The 20,704-nt window shown below is 44.1% G+C and overlaps 1 protein-coding gene across 14 annotated transcripts in view; it reads right to left on the bottom strand.

The window, feature by feature from the left end:
- Window positions 1-1,225: 1,225 nt before the first annotated feature.
- camk2g1 (calcium/calmodulin-dependent protein kinase (CaM kinase) II gamma 1) overlaps window positions 1,226-20,704 on the bottom strand; it is a 36,329-nt gene continuing 16,850 nt past the window's right edge. Inside the window, exons 6-23 of one of the 14 annotated variants that reach the window (XM_084567054.1) lie at window positions 19,989-20,061; window positions 18,652-18,754; window positions 18,122-18,205; window positions 17,723-17,817; window positions 17,178-17,300; window positions 16,956-17,039; window positions 16,336-16,378; window positions 15,485-15,547; window positions 12,774-12,814; window positions 11,944-12,027; window positions 10,518-10,562; window positions 10,360-10,414; window positions 10,075-10,155; window positions 7,550-7,690; window positions 5,808-5,883; window positions 5,636-5,730; window positions 4,832-5,068; window positions 1,226-3,899 (exon numbers count right to left, since the gene is read on the bottom strand). In XM_084567054.1, the coding sequence (XP_084423180.1) occupies window positions 4,836-5,068; window positions 5,636-5,730; window positions 5,808-5,883; window positions 7,550-7,690; window positions 10,075-10,155; window positions 10,360-10,414; window positions 10,518-10,562; window positions 11,944-12,027; window positions 12,774-12,814; window positions 15,485-15,547; window positions 16,336-16,378; window positions 16,956-17,039; window positions 17,178-17,300; window positions 17,723-17,817; window positions 18,122-18,205; window positions 18,652-18,754; window positions 19,989-20,061 (1,519 nt within the window). In that variant the 3' untranslated portion in view covers window positions 1,226-3,899; window positions 4,832-4,835. The remainder of the gene's footprint in view (window positions 3,900-4,831; window positions 5,069-5,635; window positions 5,731-5,807; window positions 5,884-7,549; window positions 7,691-10,074; window positions 10,156-10,359; window positions 10,415-10,517; window positions 10,563-11,943; window positions 12,028-12,773; window positions 12,815-15,484; window positions 15,548-16,335; window positions 16,379-16,955; window positions 17,040-17,177; window positions 17,301-17,722; window positions 17,818-18,121; window positions 18,206-18,651; window positions 18,755-19,988; window positions 20,062-20,704) is intronic. The other 13 variants (XM_084567060.1, XM_084567065.1, XM_084567067.1 and 10 more) reach the window with 13 other exon arrangements.

Below are 20,704 nucleotides of genomic sequence, written 5' to 3'. Positions count from 1 at the left end.
AGTTTGAAATATCTAAAATGCACACCTTTGCCACCTGTAAGTTATCAGAAAAATTAAAATTGAAAAGGACACTTTAGTCCTAAATGTGTTTAAACAGAACTGGACTAAAACAGGAACCTCTCAGTCGTACTGGACAGGCTGCAGGTTCTGTTGCAATGTAAAGATTGAGATTTTGTTGTTGTAATAAAGATTTAATCCTGAGGTGGTGATTATAAAAGACTGGAAAACATCCGTAGAAGCTCCGAGGTGAAAGTCGAGGAAATGTCCTTTAAGACCTCAGCAAAGTCAAAGTTAATTTAGATTCTGGAGGCTCGCTGCGAGTCAGGTTTTCTCCTAACTCTATTGACACTAAAGAGTCGGAGGTCAGCGAGAGCTAACAAGACGCGTTCCCTCCAGAGCTTCTCCCTCTCGGCGTCTTTGATAAAGTAAGTGCGAGAGTTGAAGTTTACCAACTGAAGAGCTCTCCTCATTAATCACACAGAAAGCCGAGGAACCGGGGGGAGCTGTCCTACATCCCAGACGCACAAACCAAACCCTTAAAATAACCGGGACCCGTCATAAATAACGGCAGAAACCTTTTTAAATAAGGCTGAGGCATTACTCAACGCTTCAGTGTTCACAGCGGCTAAAATAAGAGCAGTGGAAGAAAGGGTGAAGAGGAAAGACGGCGGAGCAGGAGCTGCTGAACGGACGCCAGTGATTGTTTTATCCCGGGTGTATGTTAACGGCCCGGAGACTATGTAGTTATTCGGGGCTTAATCTGACTTTGTGACGTGATGACAGACGAGCATGGAGGGCAAATATTGCGCCAGCTGTCTGTGTTTGGAGCGAGCAGGCGAACAGATCTGGGTTTGTTTTACTCCGTTTAAAAGAGTTGGTGCTGAATGTCACCGGAGACGAACTGGACTGAGAACGTGAGCAGATATTAGGCGTGACTAGCCAGCGTCGAGGTGTTACATAATCTGTTAGGAGAGCCGCATAGCGTATCTCTACCAGGTCCAAATTTGGTGATTTCAGGAGGAGACGGCGCTGATGAAAGAACGAAAGGCCTGTTTCATTTGAGTAACAAGTTATGAGAGAAACCATGGTGTTAGAAAGCAGCAGGGGTAAACACACAAAGAGGTTCCTGGCAGGTTGTTCAAGTGGAGGACGGAGGGAGCTCATTTCCAGGCTGGAGAAGGGACTAAAAACCTTTAAGAAATGAACGAGCCGAGGGGAGACAGACCAGTGCTGAAATAGTATTTTTATTAAATACTTTCAAGATCCAAGTTTGAAGAATAACAAAGCTATGATGAAGACCAACTAACACTCAGACAAACACTTGATAGTCGTCAATTCATGGTTGTATTTCATTGTACATCATGATCATGCAAAAAAACTCCAGCATCCACGTGAAGGCTGGGGGAGAAAGCGCAGCCCAAATAGTATATCATTACAACGCAGGGAAAACGCTAACATCGAGGGCCTCATACCAAGCTACGGCTCCTGAATCCTTTTTTTTTTTGTTGTTTTTTTTTTTTTAAATTATCATCATCATCATTATTATTATTATTTTTTTTATTTCATTTTTTTAAATTTTGCGTTTTTTTAAATATATTTTTCATGTCACCTATTCAACATTCTGGATGGAGGAAATTTCAAAAGATGCAAATATATATTAACACTAGGCTCCATCTTTACTCAGGTAGGTACATGGTAGAAATGCGTAACTGAAACATGCATATAACTAGGTCTCCCGCTCTGGATCACAACAGTGTAGGTCATAAAGAACCTGCACACCCACACCAACACGCTCGCTCTCTCTCTCTCTCGTTCATAAAACTTCCTCTCAACTGAGCAGGCACGATTTAAAACCACCGAGGGTAGATTAATAAATAATTTAGTCCTGATCAATATCTTTAAATTTTGTGTTGTCTTTACTTCCTCCCTCTTTTTCCCTTTTATTTATTTATTTTTTTTATTTAGTATGTATGTGTGTGTGCGTTTGTGTGAGGGAGAGTGCAGAACTCCAGCTTGGCAGATCGGCAAATTACCAAAAAACGACAACAACGACGACTGCGACGACAACGAAAAAACAGTAACACAGGAACAGGAAAAAAAAAAATAACAACAACAACGTACAAATAAACATCTCAAGAGCGGAGGGCGGGGAGGGAGGGGAGGAGGTAACAGGGGAGGGGGGGGTTTAAGATACGACTGTTCAGGGGTGGGGATGGAGACGATTAAGCCGAGGTCACACAGCGGCGGATGTGCAGATATGTTACAAAGCCTCAACACACCAGCAGGCGCGTGTGTGTGTGTGTGTGTGTGTGTTCTTGTGCATATGATATGAAAACTCACAGCATTGTGGGATCAGAAGTTAAGGACACCGTCATGAAGGTCTTCATATTTAAATTCGTCCGGCTGAGGGGGGGGTTCAACTATTTTCTTATTTCTTTTATTCCCCCTCCCCCCCGTCTTCAAAAACAGTCGTACGGCCATGGGACTAGGAGCTGGTAGCCGACAGGAGTGAGTGAGAGCATTCGTGGTGAATGACCCAAAGAGCTACCGGTGTTTTAAGGAAGTATTTTAAGGTGGAGGAAAATGTTGCTCTTTAAACTAGTGGGGGGGAGTCACAGAGGTCATGGGGTGGTACCCAAGCCCAGATGCACAGGATGAGTGTCTCTTAGATACATGTACATATATTACACTTTTCTACATATATCTATACATACACTGTATTTACACAGTGATTATAAACAAACCAGGCCCTTGCAGAAAGCAGAGAAACGGAGTGTGAGGGGAGGTTAAAAGAGAAAAACAGGGGTCAAATGATGAGAGAGAGGCGGCGGGCAAAACATGCAAAAAAACGCCTTTCCGGCCCTTTTCTCTCCCTCCACTGCATAAAGACACGACAGGACGCACAGGTTAGCTTTAACTTTGCACGATTAAAATCCCTCTTTTTAAAAACTCAGCTGCTTTAAAAAAGGAGCCTCTGATATAGCATCAGTCAGACCGAAAGAATAAAAAAAAAACGGAACAAAACAAAAACACAAGAGGCTCCGGTTATTCACAGGAAACGCAAACGGACCAGGACGCTAAAAACACAACAAAACATCAAATCAGACGCTAACCCCACCCCCCCACCCCCACCCCGCCTCCCACGACGACACGATTTCCGTTCTGTCGGAAAACAAGCACACGAACGAAAACACAAACACGTAAAAAGCCTAAAGTTCTACACTTTGGTGCTTCATGTTTTTGATATCAAGTTTCTCTCGTCGTCACGTTCTCTGACTGAGCCAACTTGATTATTTTTCCCTCTTTAAAATCGGGTTGGGGGGGGGTGGGGGGGAAACCTCCCTACATCAATCTTAACATCAATGTCCAGGTAGCGAGCGCAACACTTTCTACCCGGTAATCCCTAAATCTGTCCAAAATCTCAGCTGCTAACTTCACACTCCTCTCTGCTCGTCCCTTATTAGATAGTGAATATAAATGCTTGGTTGGGTTTTGGTGGTTTCTGGTACATCTAGTCATAATTTACACAGTATATTCATAACTCATACTCATAAACTGTCACAAGTTCAACTGTAAATCCTCTCCTCCCCCAGGACGTCTCATCTCGCGCGGGCAGAAAAAAGATGGCTGCCAGGGGAGGGACAGAGGGCAAAGACGCGCCCTCCAATCAGGCGCCAGATGCATGCATCATCCCATGGGGGCGGTGTCTTGTGTTCAGCCGGCCCCCAGCAGGTCAAAGGAGGGACAGGATTGGTTGGTATCGTGGAGAGGGATGCGATCTCGCCCGGCCGGGCTCCTGGCACTAGCCAATCCACGCAGAGGACGAACCTCTAAACACGCTTGCTGAAAAAAACTGCCCCCCAAAACACACACTCCAGTAGACTGGAGGCTCAGGACCACTGAGGAGGGGGAGAGGAGGGGGGCAACACGTTAGTTTGTTTGTATGACTGAAACGGTTCATTTGTTTACAGCATCGTATTATTTTTTGTACTCATCTGAACAGTCACAAATATTCAACAGTGACGTAACATCACGTTGCCCCATGTCTGGATCAAAAAGTTGCACTTGAACACACCACGCAGATTAAAGCTAACGGCCAGTTGGCTCCTGTGTGAATGGAGGTAACTCTTCCTACCAGCAGGTGGCAGTATTCATCGTTCAAAAGAGGAAACAGGAAATGCTACTATTAGCTGTGAGGCTAGGTGGAGCTGCAAACCGCTAAACAGAGCTGCTGCTCGTCATTGGTCTACAGTTTATTCTTTAAAGATGATCATGTTGTTTTGGATGAATTTGAATGAGGCCTTCCGTGTGTCCTCTCCATGTTTACTTTCATCACTCGGCGTCTCCTCTCGTGCGTTGCTTCGCTAATCTGACCAGCCGATCAGAGTGATCTCTCTGACCAATGTGTTTTGCTGTAAAGCTGCAAATTTGAAAGCTTATCTGTTGCACAACACTGGCACACAGCCGGCTGTTGGCTCGGTGTGCGGCGGCTCGGACGGACCTCGTGGCCAAAAGCTGAGGAAACGACCCAAGTAGCGACGAGCCAGACTATTCCTTTAAGAGGAGCTGTGAGGGAATCACCTCACCACCAGAAATTAAACCATGACTGGAAACTACAAAACTGATGCTCTGTCAGTGGTGGCTATTTTGGTAGCTATCATGTGATGATGTCTGCTTTGCTTTAAAATGATTCTGATAGTCTGTGTATGTAGAAAAATAAAACCGTCTCAGTGAACTTTGGAGCAGTGACTTGTATCTGAAACGACCTGTATGGCTTTAAAATGATCCAGTATTATTTATAGTGTGTGTGTGTGTGTGTGTGTGTGAGTACCTGATCACTGTAGTGGTGCAGCAGGTGCTCCTGAGCAGTGGAAGTGAACATTGAGCCACTTGCCATCGCGACGATGCCAGACCCTGGTCTCCTCCGACTGGCTGGAGCGAGGGCGGCCCGTGGAGTCCACGAACTGCGTGAGGCGGATGTAGGCGATGCACGCGGCGTCCTCACCGATCAGGTGCACGTGGGGGTTGAGCAAGGTGGTGTGCACGGGCTTGCTGTTCTTGCTCAGCACTGGACAGAGAAAATAAACGTGTTCAGACACTGTGGAAGACCGGAGGATTCTGGAGGGGTTAAAAGATGCTCCAGGTAAATGTCAGACAGTCGCAGACTCTGAACTGAAAGAAAAATGAACCAAGAAAGCTCATGACGAGAAGGTGAAGCACCGAAATTAGAAACAGAAGTGTTTGAAGCAAAAAATAAAAAATAAAATAAACTCAAACGGTTACTTGGACATGGCTACGTTTACATAGAAGCTGGTATTGTGTACATGTATAAAACCACCTCAATCAGGACAGACTGAACCAATCAGAGGGTCAGAGAGGGGTGGTGTAAACCTTTGACACAGCTGACAATCATCTTCTGATGCTCTACAGCAGACACAAGTTGTATTCTGACCATTTTATTTAGTGTAAACAGTTCGGTTTAAGTCTGGTGGAACAGATATTGCCCATGTAAGCGTAGCCAGTGACAAATATTCTTGCTCATTCCCAGGAGGATTGACTGCAGTTCCTCGTCTGGCTCGTATTCTGGGCAGATTTAAACGACCAGCGTACCATGTATGGACAAAAAGAGACTCACAGTTTTCAAAGTAGAACTTGTGGAAGTCCATTCCCTCCACCAGGTTTCCCAAGGCCTCGGGTTCAAACGATGTGAGACCAGGATCACAAATCCTCCTGAGAAAGAAAATTAAATCTTGTCGCACACATTTCTCTTCTACAGCTTTTCATTACGAGCGTGCGGCTGTACTCACGTGTAGGCATCGAAATCTCCGTTGTTGATCGCTTCAATCAGCTGCTCCGTTATCTTGATGATCTCCTGTTTACGAGCTACAGACACAACGAGACAAACAGAAAGTAGAGGTGAGACGTGCGTTAGCGAGAAGATAAGAAAACATTTAACCGTGTGTTGTTTTTGTTTTTTTTTCTTTGATAACATCTTCTCTCGTCTCTTCAGCTTTCCTTCACACACCCCTCCTCTTCAAGCCCATCACTCGGTCCGAAGGCTTCATCACTGTTTGTCGCTCGGCTTCTCGCCTTCTGTACGACACCCGACAACTGACTGAACGCTAGTCTCTGCTGTGAGCTCACACTGACACCAAAACACAAACAACAACTTTGTCTGTAGATACCACAACTGAAAAAAAAACAACCAGAGGGCCACTTGTGAGTTTTCCTCCTGCTCTGATCAGCTGTTATTAATCAGACTTCTGTCAACAAACGTGCCCTGCTCTGAGCCGCCTCTATTAAATTCCAAGATATTTATTTATCTTGCGTTGCCTCGGCTTCTCTTCAGATTTATCGATTAATAAAACTTAATTTTAAAATCATGTCAAACCATAATCGTGCAAGAATTACTTCTAAATTGACTCCATATTAGATTGCAAGTCTCAACACTAAATAACGCTCTCTCCCACCTCAAAGAGTGAGACAACAATTAACTCTAAAATCAACAACAAATATTACTTTAGGAACAAAAATGTGACATGTTCTATCTTTATTCTGAGCCAAATATCTCCAATGAATCCCACCGGTGTACCGGATGTTCATTCAATTTAACTTTTATCGTCTACAAAAAGAAAAAGAAAAGCTTCTCCACACGAGGCATTCAGGTACAGTGCTGAGCGTAGGTCACCTGTGTTTCATATACACATTGATAGTAGAGCTCTGTTCTGGTTCAAAGATTAATTTATACAACACCGGTCGGTACAATGCTGCATTTAACTGTGGTTTGGTTTTACAGGGTGGCAAAGATCTGACAAGCCCTCAATAAATTTGGATTTTAGGAAATAATCTTATCAAAAATGGGAGTGTCAGCTGGAAATGTAGGGAGTGGGATTTACTGCCGTGTGGTTAATATGTTATGATACGTTTGATGGAGCATCTCGGCCCTGTGTGCAAAGCGTTTAAATGTATATGGTGAGAACACGTATTGCTGCTGCCGTACTCCTCTGAAGGAGAGTGGGTTACTGCAAACAAATCGCAGCAAGGATCCTAAGAAAACTAAACTTTTAGGGCTAAATAAGCGCATCTGAAGTATTATCTGTATTGATTAAGACAGAAGGCAATTGTTGCACCAGACACTTGTGAGACGACTCAAAAACAAAGCTGCAGGACACATAAAAATACGACAAAAATAAACCCTGCGAATGCACGAGTCAATCCTGTTTTAGTGACACGTGTTGAAGAATAACTACAGTGCACGGTTCAGCCACTTGCTGTAAAGTATCGAGGATTTTTAGTTCTGGTATCTTCATGGGTTTTCTTACAGTAACAATCAATTTTTAGACGTACGCCCACCTTGCCACTAAAGTAAACGAACTCAACATGTATCCAGTGAAGTTTGTGAAACACGTGAGCCACTCAGAGATGCTTTAATGAATATCAACTACTAAAAAAAACACTCCTGACACATAACTGATAGCGATGAGAGATAAGGTTTTTTAGTGGAAGGCGGGGCGGTGGGGTTAATCAGTTAGTGCGGATGTATTCTTACTCTGCTTAGTGTTGCTTTTAGCAGCGACAGTGTTGCTCCCTAGTGGAGCGGCAGGCATGGAGGACTGTGAGAGCTCAGAGTCGGGGCAGGAGCTGTTGCCTGTGCTGTTCCATGCCATGCGCTTTACATCATGCGGTGGAACTGAAACAACAACGGATGGTCAAACAAACACAAATACGTGGATGGACAGCAGACAAGGTGACACAAATGTGCATGTCGTCATCCGAAGGTTACATGCACACACACGCACACGTATACACGCGCACACAGACACACACCGCCCGTGCAAGTATAAAATAAAAATGACAAAGCTAAATAAATAAAAAAAAAACGGGTGAGAAAAGAAAAACTGACAGACATGCAGATAGGCAACATGAGGACAGGACGAGAGCTGGAGGCTGCCGCTCTGATCCTGATGCTGTGTGATGTGCAAGTCATTTAACTGCCTGCTCTGCTCACGTCTACTCAACTCCTAATGCTCATATACATTAACAAAGCCTCCTCTGATGAGCTGCTGCACCGAGCAAAGACAGGATCGAAGCCATTGTTTGTTATTAGCTCATGTTATGCCTGTGGGGAAACTTAGCATGTTCAGGAAGGAAAGGCAGGAGTGGATACGGCACACAGGAAAGGAGTAAAGAGGAGGAAGAGAGATTAGGACCGTCCTTTAGTGCAGGTCTGTTCGCTAAGAGCAGGAGGACGAGGTCAAGACAGGAGAGGAAAGATTAGAGCGAAGACTGGTGTATTAGAGAGAAGATTAAAGAACATAACAGAGCGTAGGAGGAGAATGGATGAGAAAACGTGAGGACAAAGAGAAACATGATGCTCTGTGGTGCACATGGTTCCAGGAAAGTCAGACGACAGGCAGCAGGGCCTGTCAGACCGAGCAGTCGGTTTAGGACACTCAGCTGCAAGGTAAGCAAGGCTTCCTCCAGCTGGAGCTGTCACATTAGGAGGACAAGGGGATAGATGCAGTGACCACCAAAAAAAACACACACTCACACACACGCGCACGCGCACACACACACACACGTACAGATTTCAGGGTTCCCACAGTGGCCCTGATGAAAAACAACAACTTTTCTTTTTAATGACTTTCTGCAGTTAGATCAGAGTGATTCTATGACCTGAAAAAAAATGATCGGATGTGTAGTTTGCTCTCAGGAAAGAGAATTAAGAGAATATTCCAGTTTGGTCATGTTAATAATGATAACGCCGCACATGGAGTAATTGCTGAGATCTGGGAACGCACTGAAAATCAGTCATTTAAAATGTAAACTACAGATTATGTAAAAAAAAACTGGTTTGGCTTTGGTTCTGGTAAAAAAAAAAAAAAAAATTAAAGACAGCCTTGAAGATTTTCATCTAAATAAACATCTATTGAGCTATTATCTATCACCAAACACAATTGTAGCTGAGTTTATGGCCCACTGATGAAAGTACTCGCATTATTATGAGCCGGGTGTTTGTGCTAATGTAATCTGTACAGTTATCTGGATATGATGAAGACGATATGGATTCCCAGACTGCCGCTAATGCAAACTGAACATTTCCTACTGCTGCAGCTGCTGCTGCTTCACATTAAAAGCATTTTACTGGCTTTTATTATGAAGCAGTCCAAGGGAATGCAACGCGTTTAAGCCGTAGTCAATCATCAAAGAAAAACAAGACAATGGTCAGTGTTTGACAGCAGACCTGCTTGAAATACTGTAGGGAGTAATAAAACAAGAAGGAGCACCCAGAGTGAGCTGTTAGATGAGCACCAACTCACTGAGGTAATTCATACGACGGTGTGCAGCATGAAATCAGTTCACAGTTACTAACAAAATGATGTAAAACAGCAGATTTGTGGTTTATAATATTAAACATGTTTTGCTGTTAAACCCAGGTGTTGCCAAATCAACCAGGAAACTGAGAACACAAGTACACGAGGGCACAAGGACACGGACTCTAAAACGTTTCAAAATCAACTGTCTCACTTTATTTATGTTAGGATTATGAACTTGATTAATGTCAGAATTTTTTGTTATTTTTGGTGGCTGGAAAGACTCACTTACCAGATGTAAATATTTTGAAAAATCCTTAATACATAAATACTTTTTGAATTACCAGTACTTAAGATGTGACAGCTGAATATCACGTTGTCTTGCTGCGTCTTTTAACAGAATTAACAGTATTTTAACCTAATGATTCATTTGCCCCCAGATCTCAGCAATAAACCTGTAATTATGATCAATGGGAGGTTGGAGCCGTCTTTTAAATAATATAAATCAAATGGTGCTTTGAGTTTCCCTATATACGTTTTTAAAACAAATAAAATTAATATTCCACACATCTAAACCCAGTGGGAACCCTCAAAAAAGCTTGGTGGATCAGAGTGGGGGGGGAGCTCAAAGATGTAAGACGTCATTGCCAGTGACTACAAAAAGCCAGGGTGGGAGTCGGGGTGGGGGTGGGGGGGTGGTTGTGTTAGGTCCTTGCCAGGGGGCGACCGTATAGCTTCTGGTTGCCATGGACAAACTTACTGGCAGGTGAGCTTTGAGGTGAGGGCAGAAGTGGGGGCATCTCGTCTGTGGCGCTGCTCTGACTCAGCGCCGAACTGTCCGCTAGAACACACATACACAAAAACGCAGCCAGACACACGATAAATACATACATACGACAAGCGCACAGTCAAGAGTGTGAGAGAAGCATGTTGTATCTCATCACACCTGCCAGTCACTACAGTCAAATACGCACACTTCACTAGATGGGAGACAGAAAGAGAGAGCGGATAAGAACAGGAAAAAGGGAATAAAACACTTGAGTACCTTTCCTACCTTTCATTTCCTCCTCGTCGTTGGTGGCGTTGCTCTCCGTTGATCCCTACGGCGCAGGGGGAAGAGCAGAAAAGATAGTGAAATTAACACAGACGGGATGGAGGATCAAGTCCAGCTGGGATGCGCGATGTTCTGTGTCGGACTCTCACCTTGACTCCATCGGGAGGGTTGTGCACCACTGTGCTCTGAGATTCCTGCGATGCAGAACAGAACAGTTGGTACGAAATATGACAGGCCTGAAACGGTGCTTCTCAACCGGCCCCTTATTTTACCTCAGACATAACCAAACAGCTTCCTAGCAGCTGGTGAGAGAGTAACTTATACTTTCATTCATCATCTGTTAATATAATATAATCTCAGTTTTTTCAGATTTATTCTTTGCTGCAAAAAATGCTCATTAAAATCCCAAAGTTAATTAAGTTAACCATAATCTGTTAAATTTCTGTTCATCAGTTATTATCAGTTGTTGTTTATCACTGAAACTATTATGAGAAGATCATACCGTCACTTTACATAACTAGTTTCAGCCAATTAACTGCATTTCCAAGCGTAAAAATAGAAATTATCTTTGTTTATTTTGTGCATGTGAAGTGTATTTTCTTTTGAGTACTGATTAATATTCAGATTATTTTCACAATTAATCAGTTAATAGTTTAAATTATTTTCTCATAGCTTCTATTTGCCTTCGGTATCATCTTCAAATGTCTTGTTATATTCAAGCAACCATCCTAAATCAGAATAAAGCATTCGTTTGTTAACTGATAATCAAGATAAAGATCCTCTAAATTTAATGTTTCCTTTTTTTTTTTATTATTATTATTTTTAAATGTGTGCATTCTGCATATTATAAACTCATCAGAGTCCTAAACAAAGCCTTGGGGACCACCAGTTGAGAAGCACGATCAAACCAAAGCTTAACAGCACAAGTTACAAAAGTTAATGCATGCTGATAAAGCGTCTTAAAACAACACAATGCCAGTACGGGATGAGAGAAGAATTATAAAGTCTTGCAGTATGGTAAGGATCTCAGAGAGGGGTTAGAGTGGGGGGGGGGGAAGGGTCTATGGGGTAAAAAACAAAACAAAACAACAACTTGGCGGGTGTTTCTGTTAAAGAAAAAGGTTAGGGTTGAAAGATGGTAAAAGGAGAGCTTGTTAGGTGTGAGATATTAAGGACTATGTACAGAGACAACAAAAACAGGGGCCATTGCATGATCACACTCAATTCTACACAGAACTCTACAACTCTCTGTGGGGCAATTTTAGAGGCATATTCTACTACAAACAAGTTCATGCTCCTAAATCTTAAACAGGTGCACATGTGCAGCCTGAGGTTCAAACTGATGATGAGAATTTAGATGTTCAAAAAGGTGTCTCATGAGCCTAATGGCGATCAGGAACACATGTGCACCTCCAGAGGACGGGACTGCAGGGTCAGGGAATGTAACACCTCCTGGATGGCAGATGAAGGATGACAAGCAGCGACTAGGACAATGGAGGACGAAGCACAACGGGCTAATATGCAGCTACTGGGCGGTTAAGATATGAGGACCGACACTGCGGCGGTCTACTGTACCATCTGGGCGTTGGTTGCCATGTTGGTGTCTTTCAGGGCATTGATGGCGCTCACTATACTGTTCTTACTGTTGTTGGTTGAAGGCTGGGACGAGAACGCAAACACTCAGTGTGAACACATACGTAGCACACACGCGCACACATTCACACACACAGATGCATTAGAATTGCACGCCTTTTAGGGAATGGGGCTAATGTTGGTCGAAGCTCCCGGGCTGTTGAGAGCTAACAGGGCAAATGAGAGGGTGAGTGCCACAGAATGGCCTCTAGATCATCCTTTTTACTGCCTCACTAACTCTCTATGCCTCTGCCACTTAACTACACAGAGAGACCCCTGGGGCAGAGAAGAAAGGGAGGAAGGCAGGAGGAGGAGGAGAGGGGAGAATGATGCCTAATAGCAGCACAGACTGATGGACGCTGCTCGGAAAAAGAGCAGCGCACATCGGACTGAAATCGACTAAAGGTGAAAGAATAAAGGAGGAGAGACTCATAATTGTGTGAGAATGTGACAGATAAAGTGAACCGGAAAACACATAAGTTGTTGAGAGTTTCTCAAACTTATGAACTGAACTGCAGGAACTTTGGGATCTAAAGAGAGAGGCCAGAGAAAGGTGAGGAACCGAACAGTAAAATCATCCTACAGATCGAGTGGGACATAAAACAAAACTGTAAAAAAACACCCACAATATTACTATTTGAAACGGTAATTCTTCAGGAGAAAGTGAGTTTCGCAGAGACAAAAAAAGAACAGAAGGTAGAAAAAGGAGGTCATCTAACAGAGGAGAGGGTAGTAGAACAAAAGAGGGCAGAGAGGTGATGAGACAACCTTACCTTAGCAGAATCTGACTTCTTGTTGAGTAAACTTTTGCATGCTGTAAAAAAAATAAAATAAAGAGGATAGAAAAGAAGAGAAACAGGCAGAAAACTGGGTTTAACAGATGCCTCAGTGCTGATTAACCCTGAACCTTGGATCTACAGTGACTTACATCTATGAAACCCCCGATAACTCTTAGCCTTTGCAACATGCCTAAATGTTTCCAGAAAACAATAACATGCATTTAATGGATTTCTTGGGCAATTTTCCCCCCTTGGCTGTACAGGTTGCTACACTCTGCAAAACCCATTCACATAATAATCCATTCATTGCCATCTGGGGATAAAAGAGAAACCTGAGAGCAAAGTAAACTTCCTCAGTCCATTTCCTGTCTGGAAGACCCCAGCAGATCTAGAAAGAGAGTGATGGTCAGACTCAAACTGCCGCCAGGACTGACGGTGATGAGCTCAGGTTAATGTAAATCATTGATTTCCTTTAAGGGCTCAAGTCACTTTTCCTCTCAGTCTAAAGCTCTCAACTCTCTCTTGCTTCCTTTTCTCTAATTTTTGATGGACAAACGCAGGTTCCCCAAGTCTTATCTTTTTGTTTCTTACCTTCACAACAGAAACGGGAAAGGGAAAGCGGATGAGAGAAGAGGGGGATGGGTTGTAAAAGAGGGACCTTAGCGTTTCAACATGAGAGAGTAGAGATAGGGGACACAGCATTTCCAGCCACAAACAATACCAAGTGAGAACTCATGCTCCTTCATCTTGGCTGTAAATATGCAGCTTCTATCTCGGCCTGGCCATGCAGCATCCAAAGAGAAATATATTCAAGTATATAAAAGGAAAGGTTTTCATTCCACAACCAGGGAAAGAAGAGCCGATTGTTTGGAGTGCAAACATCTGCTCTTGTTTCAACTATGCCTTCTTCTACCCAAGAGCTATCAGGATGCTACTCGTGACAGCATGGGGCCGCTACGTTCATATGCTCTCCGTATATGGGCCTCACTCCTCCTGCTCACCAGTTTCTGGTGGCAGGACGCGTACAGTCAAAGCGACCTGCAGCAGGACGGCGTCAGAGAGCATCTGAAGGTGCGTTTCCCGAGAACATTTTTGTAAGATTTAACCACACAGGCACCCACATGCGAAAAGGCAGCAAGGCAAACAACTTTCTAGAAATGTACAGAAATGCTTCAAACGCACACTTCTGTCACATTTTTTTTTTTTTGCTATAATGTCATTAAAAGGGAACATCATGAGCAAACTGCCAAGCCTTGTCTCAGCCATAGTCTACAGAGAAGTGCAAAGAAGCAGTAAAAAGTGCTGGGATTTTGCAGAGATGAGTGACATCATCTTTGGACAAAAGGCCAAAAAAATAAAAATAAACAAAAAAGGACCTAGATGATTAAAGAGGAAGGGGAGATGAGGAGTACAATCTGGAGTGATGACGTCACACATGATATTCACAGAAACTTACAAACTCGGTCCAGTCTCAGGGATGAAGCCCGCATTTGGAGGGCTTTAGCTGACAATCAAAACCACCACAAGCACCCTGAATACCAGCGCACCAATCACACACTCTAAAACCTGCCTCCCACATAGGTTTCTCCACTGGGGTTGTCTCTCTGTTAATGTTATATCTTCACTCTTCAGATCCTACAGAGAAATTAATGCACTGTGAAGCAGAGAAGATTCTCCCGTCTGAAAAGGGCGACAGAGAATCCAGTCTGCTCCACACCGTCTGTTTCTAATGTACTCAATCCATGGAGCCACCATTGGAATCGCCGACCTTTACCACCCAACCCCACCCAGCAGGATGAGAGCGGATTCAGATTTTAGTACTTTTAAAAGAAATCCCTTCTTTCACTGTGGGAAAAAGATGCTATTCATCAACAGGAATTTGTTTTGGTGCCATGTTGGCTTGTGGCATTTCTGCATCAAGAGGGAACTTTTTACTAAAAGTACTAAAACAGAACTCCAGAGGGGGAGATGAGACGAAGGATGCCTTTAACCTCAAGGGATTCATCGGGAACGCTGCACAAGAGCGATGGTTTCAACAGTCGTCCTAGGTAGCACCACTGAAGGCAGCGTTCCCGCCCTCCGTCTCCATCTAAAAACCTCTCCCCCAGCTCCGTAACATCCACCTTTCCCCTCTCCCCAACCAGACCCAGGTTCGACGATGGCAGCACGCCAACCCAGCTCTTGCCGGCCCCCTGCAGTGTCAGTTCCTGCCCCCAAGATACATGCCCCTCCTCATCCCCTGCCCCAGTCCGCCGCCCTGTGCCCGTCCTCACAGCCCCGGGGGGGCCGGGGGAGAGCACAGGAAGCGTAAGGGGTCAGCTGGAAGTCAGGATGGAGCTTGAAAGAGGTGACGCAATAGCTCATTTGGAAGATGAAATGTGGGTTGTGAGGTTGAGGCTGAGTGGCGGTGAGGTGTAAATGTGAAAATCACTTTGGAGTGGAGGTTGTTTTATTACCATTAAATTATGCTGATGTACATGAGTGGGTGTGGAAAGTCTGATGTCTTTGCTGTACTGCAAACACACATCCATAATACCCTAAATGAACAAAATTTAAATGCATGCATGCATGTGTGTGAATGTCGATGAGGATGCTGGCAGAGGCTGCATGCAGGAGTTTGGGGATGGTAATGATGGCCCACCCTGAACCAAAGAAGTAGCAATGTGTGTAGAGAGGAAGTGGATGGGCGTGTCTCTGGGACGTACCTTCCTGAGCCAGTGAGGCCGTGGAGGAGGCGGCAGCAGCAGAGTTGGTATGCTGCCGGCCCACTATTGGACAGAAATGCTACAGTTGGGAGGGGCTATGCATATTAGGCAGGCCTATCTCTCGCCGTTCACTCATGGGCCTAGAAAGCTACAGAGCGCGCTGGCCACAGCCCGAGACGCATCGACACACGTTGATGGAAATGGGCTGAAGCGAAAACATGCACCCCTGTGGATTCCTAGGCCCAGGGTTGAAAATCATTAGCCATCGACTGACCATTTACTTAGAGGCTGAGAACAAGGCTTCAACGAAAACAAGTCACTCTAAGCAGTAATCTTAGCAGTCCCCTGTTTTTGTAAAAACCACATATTCCCCCAGAAAATCTCATAAAAGTCTCGTTTTCCTTCTCAAACATGCAAACACTCCTCGGGCAGCAGAAAAGAGGGACACATACATACACACACACACATACATTCACACACACACACAAACACACAGGGAGAGATACATTAGCATGGACAAGGACTGGGTCCCACATATAATCTGGTACATGACAGAGTATAACATTTTAGCCTGCTAACATACATCAGGATGCAATGCACTCAATACTAAACCGTCAACATTTCTCTAAACACACACAAAAAAAAAAAAAAAATCATGTTTCAATTCAGTTTAAAGTTGTCAGCAAGCTCCTGTTCACATACAAAAACATATTGTTATTTTGAGGATGAGTGGGTGAGTGTGCGTGTGTGGTGAGGGGGTTAAAAGAGGTGCAGAGGACTCTATCCACTCTCCTTCCTCCTCTCCCTCTGCATGTGCTGCGTGGGAGGCTGAGGGCGAAGGGCACACCCACCTGAGAAGTTTCTGGACACCAACATGGTGGTGAGAATGGCTCCCTGGAGGAGGAGAGGAAGGAGGAGAGAGAGAGAGAAGTGAGGGAGGTATAATGAGAGCATGGAGTTTGGTTTTATTTCACAGGGTTTCTTATGAACTCTTTCTTTTTTAATTCATTTCTTCTGGTATGACAACATTTTTATCGGTCTGCTTGTTTTTGCAGCAGAGCAGTTGTTTTTAAAAGCTAAATACAGTTGAGGGGGAGTGTTTCTCTCAAACGGTTTCTAAATAATGATACATTAGTGAAAATTTGCATCATATTACTGAGGAGAGCTACTGTTGACTGTACGTTTTTACATCTCTGAGTCTTATAACACATTCTTCTATGCAAATGAATTTAAATGATGTGACAAAACAGAATAGCTGCTACTTGATCCATTAGTTTGCATGTAGGGCTGTAAATGCAAACGAGAGCCACTAGAGCTGGGCGGCGTTTGAAACGTTTCAGTGCCGCTGCAGCCAGAGCAGGAAGCTCTCAAAGGTTAAATGTCGTCTCAAGACACGTTCTAACAGATTAAAAAGGTCGAAGCAGGACATAAACAAGAGGTCTTAAAACAGAAAGACGTCACAGATGGATACCTTGAGTTTTCGGCGAGCGTTGAACTTGCGGAGACATTCGACAGTTTCCTGCCTGTGCATCATGGACGCCACTGTAGAACGGTGCTGTAAACAAGAACACACAACAAACTCAGTATTCATGGATCTTTTTGCATGGGATTGTAGTTAAGTGAACATGTATTATGTTCAGATCAGAGTTCCAGGAATTCTCTAAGGTGAGTCAGTGAGTGAGTGAATACTTACGCAGACCCATGGGTGTTTGAGGGCCTGTTCGGCAGTGATTCTCTTGGCTGGATTAATGGTCAACATCTGGTTGATCAGGTTCTTTGCCTCTGGAGTCACTGTGTCCCACTCTGGGGATGGGAACTGAGGGTGATGGAAAAACAAGTAGGTGTGACATGTTTCCTGAAGGACTTGGGGCCATCTGGGCACCAGGTCTTGAGTTAATTTCTCAAAATTAAGCAGATAACCGAATTCTGTTTTCAGATTTACTGAACATATGCTGACGTTCCAGGGCTGCAAAGCATTTTTATTTTTTTTAAAAACTAAACAAACAAGAAAACCCACAAACAGTCTGCTCTGTGACTTGATTATCCAGCGACTAGGAGGAGGATATCCCTCTCCCTCTTTCTCACACACCCCTCTGCAATGCGTCAGGGAGGCCCTGATAGGATCAATAGCTTTGGAACAGATCTCAATTGGACACTATTAAACATTCAAAAACTGCTTAGCAAACCCCTGCACTGCACCCGTCACAAAAACACACATACACACACACAAACACTTACATCGTATGCCCCAGCTTTGATCTGCTGATAGAGTTTGTGTTGATCTTCATCCCAGAAGGGAGGATATCCCACTAACAAGATATACAGAATAACACCTGACAGAAAACAACATGGGAAGAAGAGATTAATAAAAAGTAGCAAAACAATAAATAAATATGATAAAATATAACAATAAGACAACAGAATATGCATATTAATGCTAGATGTCGTTTATGTGAGGTTAAAGCCACCTCTCTGAAACAGACTGGACCATCCTGTGTCTGTTTTAATATCCAATTTTACCTTTAAATAAACTTGTAAAGCTGATGAAGTGGTTAATTTGACAAAAGACAGAGTCTGGTGTTTTGTTTCCACGCAACTCAAAGTAAACAAGCAGCTTGCAACAGGTTAAAAACTCACCACACGCCCATATGTCCACAGGCTTGCCGTAGGGGTCCTTCCTCAGGACCTCAGGGGACAGATACCCAGGAGTGCCTGCAAAACCTGCCCGACGGAAAATACAAAATTAACTGCTGGCTTTTATTAAAATCTTTTGCGCAGTCATACGAATGGTTAAAATGATAATGACCCTCGGACTATTACGCAAGACCAGATTATGACAGTGTAGAGTCACAAGCAAATGCCCATTAATCATCTCGTCCCTACTAAAGAGTCGGCCAAACGCTGGCAGCTCGGCCAACACACAATGACCTAAGCATGAACTGGAGAGCGGCTGAGAGACTTTTAAGCATTGCTCCCACAAATATTCTTTGGCTTCCAAGCGGTAGCAGATGTGTATCTGTACAGACTTGTTGTATGACAGAGAGCTTATTCAACAGTGATTCATATTCGGTGTAGACTATCCGGTGCTAATCACCCAGCTAGAGTAACGGATCAGGTAATTGTTGAGCACATTTGATATGAGTGTGTCACTGTTTGTGTTTCCTTACCAAACCAAGCCTGCTGGTCTCCCTGCACTTCGATAGCAAGGCCAAAGTCTGCCAGCTTCACGGCAGCTCCCTTCATCTTACTGGCCAACAACAGGTTCTCAGGCTGAGACGCACACATGGTGAAGCAGAATGTAGGACAATGGTGAAGACGGTGAGAGACAGCTTGTGACAGGCGCTCTTCAATAAAGCTCAGCTTCCTCAGAAATATTTATATATCATGTATTTGACACAGCTCGTGTGGGGGTGTAGTAAAGGTGTGAGAAAGCGGCGATGGAGAGAAGAGGAGGTGGGGGAGAGGATGAGTAGTCAAGAATCTCCACAACGCCGTATATGGGCATGGGTTTGTAGCCATAGAAACCACTCGGGAGTCATTTAGGCAGCGCTGCAGACTGCATGCTAAATGGAAAGTGTACTTAGGCGAGAGGCAGCGTGTGCGGTAGCGTTCTAAATGGCCGTTGTTTGGGCAGCGGGACATAAAGGGCCGCAGTAAAAAAAAAAAAAAAAAGAAAAAAAAAAGCCCACTCAGGATAAAAGGCCAACAAATCAGACAGGCAGCGCTCGAGGTAATAGCGTTATTCTCCAGCACAGAACGAGTGCGCACAAACACACATACAAAAGCTACCCACACATGCCTCAGACATCCCTCGAGATCTTTTTTATTTTTTTTTTTCCTACGCCCCCCCCGTCAAGAGGTGTCTGCTTAAAAAGATAAAGTATACTACATATTATTATTCACCTTCCTACCAGAGTTACGATCATCACTCTAAACTGGGCTAACTAGAAAAACTGGAGGTTCTCTTTGCATATGAGCCAATCAGCAGTCGGGGACAACTCAGTTCCCTCCTCCGTCAGTGCTCCACGGACACTGTGATGTCACACGGGTTGTCGTGGCAACTCCCGAGATTCATCCACGGCTTCGCCTCCTCCCTCTTAATAGACCCCCCCCTTCTTCACAACAGTATGCGTTTGAGTCCTTGTCTTTTCCTTGCCATAGGTGAGAGACAAACCCCTTCCACGTGACCATGACTCACCATCCCTGAGCTCGACATGAACACACACACACACACACACACTAACACGCACACAGAGCCCTGGTCAAGGACAGACGAGCTGACAGATCTGACAAAAGATAGAGGAATAAAAAAAAAAAATGTGGGTAGACGGGAGAGGGACGCAGGGGAAAAATAAAAGAGATGGAAGCAAAATTGCAGAGAGGAAGAGAGAGAAAAAAGAAAAAGAGAGAGACGGAGCAACTAAGAGCCATCTGTGTGTTGCCATGGCCACGAGCAGAGGTGTGTGTGAGTGTGTGGTTGTCACGGCAACGGGCAGCCACTCACCTTGAGGTCTCTGTGCACAATATCATGCTGGTGGATATGATTGACACTCTCCAAGATCTGACTAATGCAGTGGCTGCAGACAAGAGATAGACGGAGAGAAACGTGTCAGTCACTGCTGCCGCACATCGTTACGGGAAAAACAATCTCGCGCGATTCGCCCCGCCGTGTGTTTCACCGAAGAAGACCGCCAGACTACGGCGTGGCCGCAGAACCGATGCGTTTCACTGTTTGAGCTCTCATTAGGACGACATCGCGCTCAATCGCTGTTAAACGGACAAGATGAAAGTAGAGCTTGATAATAAACCTTCAAAATGTGGCGATAGAGATGAAACAATTAATCAGTCGACACAGATAATCCAATAATCATTTAAACCATACTATACCTTACCACAGCTTCTCTTTTAAACAATGCATTAAAAAAAATCACTGAGGAAATAATCATTTGATTAATCGATTAGAAAAATACCTGTTACAGTCAAAGCTTGTGGAGTTGAACGGGCAGTTCTATAACAAACATTTTCTATACGATCACTATCATTTCTCAAAGACATTACCCAGGTACTGTAGTTTAAATCATCAATACTAAGTAACACGTGTGGGAGGCCTTACACCACACACTCAATAAATCTCTATCCCAGTAACAATTTTAATAATGGGGGCGTCAATTCAGCTGCCACTAATACCATTGCCATTATTTCTCAATTCTGGCTGAGGAG

The sequence above is a fragment of the Chelon labrosus genome (assembly GCF_963514085.1).
Source record: "Chelon labrosus genome assembly, chromosome: 19".
Lineage (NCBI taxonomy): Eukaryota > Metazoa > Chordata > Actinopteri > Mugiliformes > Mugilidae > Chelon > Chelon labrosus.
This window is presented reverse-complemented; position numbering and strand designations above follow the sequence as displayed.